This window comes from Euleptes europaea, chromosome 3 (genome assembly GCF_029931775.1).
Source record: "Euleptes europaea isolate rEulEur1 chromosome 3, rEulEur1.hap1, whole genome shotgun sequence".
In the NCBI taxonomy this organism is placed as follows: Eukaryota; Metazoa; Chordata; class Lepidosauria; order Squamata; family Sphaerodactylidae; genus Euleptes; species Euleptes europaea.
The window spans coordinates 37,274,019-37,281,960 of record NC_079314.1 but is presented as its reverse complement, the minus strand read 5'-3'; the positions used below and the strand labels follow the sequence as shown (position 1 = coordinate 37,281,960).

The 7,942-nt window shown below is 50.2% G+C and overlaps 1 protein-coding gene across 1 annotated transcript; it reads right to left on the bottom strand.

The window, feature by feature from the left end:
- Positions 1 to 1,063: 1,063 nt before the first annotated feature.
- On the bottom strand, positions 1,064 to 3,304 carry ID3 (inhibitor of DNA binding 3). Its single transcript, XM_056846987.1, has 3 exons — positions 2,981 to 3,304; positions 1,846 to 1,913; positions 1,064 to 1,112 (listed from the first exon to the last, which is right to left on the bottom strand). The coding sequence occupies exons 1-2, from the start codon at positions 3,302 to 3,304 to the stop codon at positions 1,857 to 1,859; spliced, it is 381 nt and encodes a 126-aa protein (XP_056702965.1). The 3' UTR covers positions 1,064 to 1,112; positions 1,846 to 1,856.
- Between the last annotated feature and the right edge of the window lie 4,638 nt (positions 3,305 to 7,942).

The window sequence follows — 7,942 nt, the reverse complement described above, 5'->3', positions numbered from 1 at the left end:
GATGCAACAGGGTAATACTGCTTGCCTACCCTACAGGGCTGGCTGAAGTAAGATAGTGTGTGTGAACACAGAGACGATTATAGCAAAGCTAACTGCCATTAAGAACAACACTTCCCCATACAATACCAACAGAGCCAGCATACTATATCCCATACTAACAGGGCCAAATTTAAACTTTTTTTAAAAGAATGCATGCATCATGGTAGGATAGGGAGGGAATGGTGGGCTACACATTTTCCAACCCCCCCCCCAACAGCTAGGTTTCCATAACATCAAACAAACCAACAGAGATTGAAGATGTATTATGTAAGAAACTTTTATAAAAAGTTTTTTTACAAAGCAAATACAATTCATGGCTGCAGAAATTTACCTTCCTGCAAAAAAAGTACACAATTTATCTCTATTATAGAGTTCAACATTAAAAAAACAACAACACATGAGGCCAAAGCCCCAAGACAGTTCGTTCATGTTCTTGAAGGCCCTCTTTCACCCCCACCCCCCAAACCAGATGTTAAAAAAGTATAATCCAAAATATACACACAAGCTGCATTCTGTGCAAGGGTTCTTGGTTTGCCTTCGCAAAATACAGATACTGTCCATGTTTTCATGAACTGCCGCAACTGTTGGAAGGATGCAATCGCATTTGCACTTATAAGCCTCCCCAAGACGGAGAACGAGATGTGCCCGGCCAATCAGATGGCTCAGAGTTTTTTCACCCCTGGGGGGGAAAAAACTGCCTTGGAATCCCACATTTTCTCTTCTTTAGGCGCAAAGCAGCAGTCCCGAGTTTAGTTGGAGAGGGTTATGGTTGTTGTTTTAAGTTGTTGTTTTTTACCCTCCTAGCCTGGTATGGAGTTTTGTTTTCAGGCAGATAAGAATGTTTTTTCGGGGGGAGATCAGGGGAAAAATACCCTGTTACTGGAAGACCCAGCCAAGGCATCTGAAACTGCCCTGTGTAATCGCGTCTCAGAGTCTCAAGTTATCTGGAAGATAAGGCAGGTTTTTTCTCCATTACTGGATCGCAAGGGTTAAACTTCTGATCTCTCTCCAAGCCAAGCCGCCTTCCCTCTCTCATTGGAGAGAACCAAGTGTCAGGATCCCACACCTGCAGTCTGAATAGGGAGGGGGAGGGAGAGAAAAGACATGTCATTTGCAACAGGCAGATCAGAGGCAGGTCTGCAGACATCCTGGCGCCAGAGAGGAAACGTCTATTTACCTCCAGCTGATAAGAAATCAGGAGCCAACACTCAGGCTGGGGCGTTGCTAATTGGCACCAAAAAAACCCAGGGAGGGGCCAGGAGAGAGAGAGAGAGAGAGAAACGGACCCTTCTGTTTTCTAACACTCTGCAGATGGATCTAAAATTACAGATTCCGAGGGAGGGATGCCTTCCTGACTGGGGTGGGGGGAGAGAGAGAGGGAGGGAGAGCAGAGTGCCTCTTGATTCACTGATTTCAACAGGGCTTGTTTAAGCAGCTGCAGAGACTTAAAAGCTATAAAAAGAATGACACTGTAAAATAATGATTCCATTTACAGGCAAAGAGAGGAAAGGCATCCAGGCCGCAGCCACTGGCCGTACTGGCAACAGGGGACAAGGGCGCAAGCGAGCAGCCTTGTGTTAAGGGGCCGGGCAGGCCAATGGGGATACTCGGGAGTAGCCCTCCGCTGCCAAGCTGCATTTTCTAGATGGCCAGTCTGTACATTTTGGACAACATTGATTCACAGGATCGCCATGACTTAACAGCACTTAACACACATTTTGTAAAAGGATTGGGGCAGGTTTGGGGTGTGGGATGAGAAGAGGGATTTTTTTTGGGGGGGGGAAGAGCCTGGGTTTGCAAACCTACCTGTTGAGGCGTTAGTGGCACAGGTTTCGCTCATCTTTTGAGCAGAGTTCTGAGGCCAGCTCTGCCGCCTGCAAGGGGGGAAGAAGGGGGAAGCATTAGGACAATCGGGATCTCAAGGCAACAAGCAGTCTTAACAAGCAAGGTCGTTTTTGAGAATACACACTTGTCAACAGACCAGGGCTCCAGTCCCGTGGGCATTTCTCCCCACACCAAACTAAAGGGGCTCACTTAGGAGCAAACATTTTTGGGGCCTGCCCTGCGTCACTCTGGACCGCGCTTTTCCCCAAATGGCCCCACTCCTGTTAAGCGCTGCGCCTAGGAAGCAAGAGCACACATCCAACGGACACGCAGCCCGATCCTCCCCACTCTTCCTGGGAAGCCCGTCCCGCAGAGTTCAGCGGGTCTCCCCTCCTTATTAGGAGCGTTTCGGAGCTCAGCCTCGGAGAACGAGTTAAGGTCGCAAATGGAAATCTTTTCCTGATTAAGTTATTTATAAAAGGTGGCTTCGGAACGAAGCCGGGGAGCCAGCCACGCGACAACGTGTGATTTCCCCCAGCCAAATTCTCCAACCTCAACAGTAAGCCCCCCTGCAGAGTTTTGAGAATTCAGATGGGGGGAAACGCGCATCCAGAGAGCGGCAAATCCAAGGCAAAACCTCCCGTGCGTTTTCGTCCAATATGTTTCCCAGCCCACTGGGAGACGAGAGCGCGATCCTCAACCTACTTGGAAGCCAACCGATCCCTAGTAGACGGCGCTCGGTAGTTCAGAGTCGACGCGTTTAGGATCTCCGTTACATACCTCCCCCCCCCCCCATGCCCCTGGATCGCCTCGGGCTTGATACAACTCACGGGTGCCTCCTCAAGAGCCGGATAGAGCACCCGAGGTAACAACGCGCACGTTTTAGGCTCCAGACTCGGCGGCGCACGAGATTAAACCGCGCGATCCTAAACAGGGGCTCGCCATTCTGAGCCCGCTGGTTTCCCCGCAAGCCCGGAGATCGCGACTGGACCGGGATGGGGGGGGGGCGTTCCCCGCCTCTTTCCAACAGACATATGTTTTTAGTATCCGCGGCTGGCTTGCCGGTTCCCCGCCTGACGACCGAGTCTCCACCCCCCCCCCCCCGACAGATCCTTACTTTTAAGGAGAGCAGCGAAGCCTCGGCGGACGGATCCTGCCCTTTCTTCGCCTGCTCCTCCAAGACGATCTGGAGGTCGAAGATGTAGTCGATGACGTGCTGGAGGATCTCCACCTGGCTGACCTTGCTGCCCTGCGGGATGCCGGGCACCAGCTCGCGCAGCTTGGAGTAGCAGTCGTTCATGTCGTACAGGAGGCTCATGGGCTCCTCCAGGGCCGGGCTCTTGTCGCTGCTCCCCCGGGCGATGGCCAGGCTCTGGTCGGAGAGGCAGCACACGGCCTCGTAGCAGCTCCTGACCGACCGCACCGGGCTGATGGCTTTCATGGCTGGCCTTGGCTTGGCTTGGCGAGGGAGCGGAGAGGCGCTTCTGCCGGAGCCTGAGCGAGCCGGCTGTCAGCCGCGGCGGGGTTTTATAGCCCGAGGGCCGGCCGGCCAGCCCCGCACGGCGCCTCCGCCCACCCGGGATGCAAATCAGGCGCGGCGCTGCCCTCCCTTCCCCGCTCGCTCGCTCTCCCTCCGATGACAGCCCAGAATGTCGGCTGGAACGTCGGGCGAGCGGGTTAAGGCGCGAGACGGGCGCCGATTGGCTGCGGCCCGCACCGAATAGCAGAGGACATCAAAGGAATGAGGAAGCGCTAGTTACAGAGGGGGCGGGGCCTCGAGGCTGCCCCCCCTCCCTCCGCGCCATTCAATCGGGACGCGGCCGGTTCGATACCAGCCGATACATGGAAACAGGCGGATCGGTCGCGGGTCGCCTTCGTTCCCGTGGCCATTTACGCACGGGAGGCTTCGCCTTGGGTCTGCCGCTGTCTAGACGCACATTTTCCCCCAGCCCCAAAACTCAACAATAAGCCCCCCGTGCAGAGTTCTGAGAATTCAGATGGGGGGGAATGTGCGTCTAGAGAGCGGCAAACCCAAGGCGAAGCCTCCCGGGCATAAATGGGGTGACAGGATCGGGAGAACAAATTGAGGGCGAAAACGCATGGGGTTTTTTTTTTTGCCTTGGATTTGCAACTCTCGAAATGCACGTTTCCCCCAGCCAGATTATCAAAGCTCAACAATAAGCCCCCATGCAGAGTTTTGAGAATTCAGATGGGGAAAATGTGCATCTAGAGAGCGGCAAATCCAAGGCAAAACCTCCCAGGCGTTTTTGCCCTGATTGTGTTTAGACAGCTTTTCGTGGGGGGGGGGGGAGCTGCCGTAATTAAGGTGGGGGGAGGACTGCCTTTTCCGACGGCCTTTCTGCGGTCCATAAGCCATAAATCCACACAACGGTCGAGAAATTTCCCAAGGTTTTTTTTTTTTAGATTTTTTCCCCTTCCATGGGTTAAGGGGGAGGGAAGAAGGAATCCTGTAAGGATTTAGTGCCGCCTTGTTCCTCAATTTGCTACTCATATGACCTCCAGACTTTCTGGCGTCAAGAATTATCTTGTGACCAAGAAAAAAAAATGAATTACGGGAAAAGCGGAGGTTAAGATGAAGCAAGCAGGCTTGAGCCAGTAAAAGCGGATAATAGAAATGGGGGGAGAGAAAGTAAATGAAAGAGACGTGGATTTATCTGATAAACATTGAGAAAAGTTTTTTTGGGCGACGGGATGGTTGTTTCGCGGGGGAGCACATAATCCTATGGCCTCACCCAGAGCAGTCCTGATCCCCAGTGCGGATGCTTGCAATGAGTGAATTTAGATGCATCAGTGGTGTGAATGTGCGTTGGTTCATGTAGCAGAATGAGTGCGTCCAAAGCCAAGAGGGTAGAATTAGTTTCTCCATGGGGTGAGCGTGGGGGTCCGGCTTTGCTGTACCTCCACATTAGAGGGAAAAAAACTCCCAACAAGCAGAAACCTAGCTCAGCAGTGAAAATGCATCAACTACCCCTCTTTGTTGAATGTGCTACTTTTCTGTTTGCAGCGAGTTCTCTATATCAGGCAGTGTTCTACAATGTGACCACTCTACCTGGAGCCAGAAGCAGCCCGTTCTGTCGCTGCACATGTGAACCAGACCCAAATCTTGCACACTCACCCTAGCCATGTGGGTAAGGTAGTCTTGGAACACCAAGGCTGCTAACCATCTGGGACTGCTGTTGGAGAAAGGCGCCACCTTTATCCAGTAGCCTATGCATATTTAGTCAGAATGGCCCTTAATCAGCTAGTCCTGAGGGTTAAGAACATAAGAAAAGCCATGCTGGATCAGGCCAAGGCCCATCAAGTCCAGCAGTCTGTTCACACAGTGGCCAACCAGGCGCCTCTAGGAAGCCCACAAACAAGACAACTGCAGCAGCACCATCCTGCCTGTGTTCCACAGTACCTAAGATAATAGGCATGCTCCTCTGATCCTGGAGAGAATAGGCGTGCATCATGACTAGTATCCTTTTTTATTAGGCGCCATGAATAGCCCTATCCTCCATGAACATGTCCACTCCACAGTCAACGGTTGTCAATGGACCCACTTTTCCTTCTATTTGATTTGAGGATCATGCTTGGGATCCAACCCAATGAGTTTAACATGAAAATCTGTCCCTTATGATCTTTCAGATGTCAATTCCAGATTAGTCTGTTTATTTATTTTTATTCTTACTGAGATTTCTATTCTACCTTCCTTCCACCGTAGAAGTCAAGGTGACATTCCATGGAGTACTTTGGAGGGCTCCCATCCAGACAGTGACCAATCGTAGACCTGTTTCTCTTCTGTAAACTGCTACCTGCCTTATTTAGACATTCATACCCTGCTTTTCTCCCCAATGGGGATCCAAACTGGTTTACGACATCATTATCCCCCCTTCTGTTTTGTCCTCAAAACAGCAGCCCTATGAGGTAGGCTAGTCTGAGTGACTGGCCCAGAGTGATCCAGTGAGCTTCTATGGCTGAGCGGAGATTCAAACTGGGGTCTCCCAGACCTTAGTCTGACACTAACCACTGCATTACGCTGGAATCAGACTGTTTGGAGAACTGTTTGGAGAGTAGCCAGAGTCTTGAGACCAAGTCTCAATTTATTGGATATATATTTGAGCTTCCCCTGTTAAATGGATCACAAGCACAGTGTACACTAGAGCTATATGGACCCTTGTTTTTCCTTCTGCACCACCACTGATTCTTTCAAAAACCAAAGCATTCCCCCCACTTTGGCAAACTCTGGTGCTCTGATTTCTGGTTATGCTTGGCGGGGGGAGAAGAACACCTCCCCCAATTGTGTATACAACCCATCATGGTACATTTCTTTGGATTTTTTTTTTTACTTTATTTACATTTTACAATAATAATAATGTATGCTTTATGGGTGTTTGGGTTGAAATGGTGGGAAATCTATTTCAGTTATTCTGGGTACACATGTCTGAAATATTCTTTAAAAGAACGTTTTGCACGCAAGCTTGCTATTCAATGTAGTTGAATTGTATTGGGTTACTCAGCTATTGCTCCATCTCTCACCTTTGGTCTTGCCAATTTTCACTCCTGATCAAAGAGAAAAACTCAGCCTAGATTAATGTCCTCCTTGCTTTCCAGGGAACACAAGGCTTTCATTTCCAAAAGCCTTTGGTAGTTGCAACTGTGGACAGAAGTCACTTATGAAACTCCAGTGTGGAGAAAGAGGCCTATCTCTATAGGGCTGGTTTGAGTGAAGGCAGTTGGAAGGCTCACCCCAAAACTTGTAAGGCCAATGCTAAAGTTGCAGCCTTCTGCACCTTTACTTAGGAGCGAGCCCCAGTGAGAGCTGGATGACCCTTGAACAAAGATAGGATCAGGCAGCCCAAACCACTTGGGAGCAAGCTCCACTGAATTCAATAGCCATCAATTTACATCGGACAGAAGCACAAAAAGCTCCACACTTACACCAGCATAAAACCAGGTTGCCTTTTAAGGCGCCACCCTGATTTTATTTTCAGGTAAGTGGGGATCGGATCTGGCTGCATATTACTATTCATTACACAGACTCTCTTCTCCCCCTTTCTTTCCAGCCACCCAAACCCGTTTTATTGGCCTCTTGAAATGGTCTGTGTTCTACTTTTTTAAAAATTGTACTCTGATGATTTGTAAACTACGGCCATTTATGCACGGGAGGTTTTGCCTTGGACTTGGCGCTCTCTAGATGCACATTTTCCCCATCCAAATTCTCAAAACTCAACGACAAGCCCCCATGCAGAGTTTTGAGAATTCAGAGGGGGGAATGTACATCTAGAGAGCGCCAAATCCAAGGCAAAACCTCCTGTGCATAAATGCCCGTACTTTTAGCCTGCGTTGGCGGAGAAATGCAGAAGATGCTTAAATTATGCAAGGTAGCATGCTTCATTCTTTTTTCCCTTTTTTTAAAATCACACCTCTGTTCTTTTCCTTGTAATCTTTAATCCCCACCACGATGTTTATGGGCAATCGCGTTGTGCTAACTCTGTAGGGCTCCCACCCCCCAGACACATACACAAACACCCTGGTATCCACAGTCATTCTCTCTCTCTCTCTCTCTCTCTCTCTCTCTCCTAATAGGCCTTGTGTACATGCATCTTGCTCGGCTGTTTAGCAAAAAGGCAGCGCATCCCTGAACTTTCTGTTCCCACTCTTGCTCCCTCCCCCACCCTCCAGCCCCGCTTGCATTTTTTTTGTATTTTTTTTTTTTATGAAAGGATGTCATTAAGGCTTTTGTTTGAACTGTTTTTGTTTAAGAACTTTTCTCACAATCCTATTTTTTGTTAAGGAATCTGCTCCCTTTGCCCAGCTGTGTCCCTGTCTCTCCAGCTGTGTTGATCTAACTCGCCGTTCCAGACAGCCTGGCGCCAGCCTTGCGGACGTCATTGCGTTCACACAGGGATGCGTGGCCAAGGCAACCTTTTCCGCAGCCACAGCCACCGAACTGGAACCTCGCCGGGCAGCCAATGGGGAGAGGGGGGCGGGGCCTCGGGGCGGGAAGGGGGCGGGGCTTCGGGGGAGGAATCGAATGGGAGCTCGCGAGCGTTCAGTTCCCTGCTTCGCTTCTCGC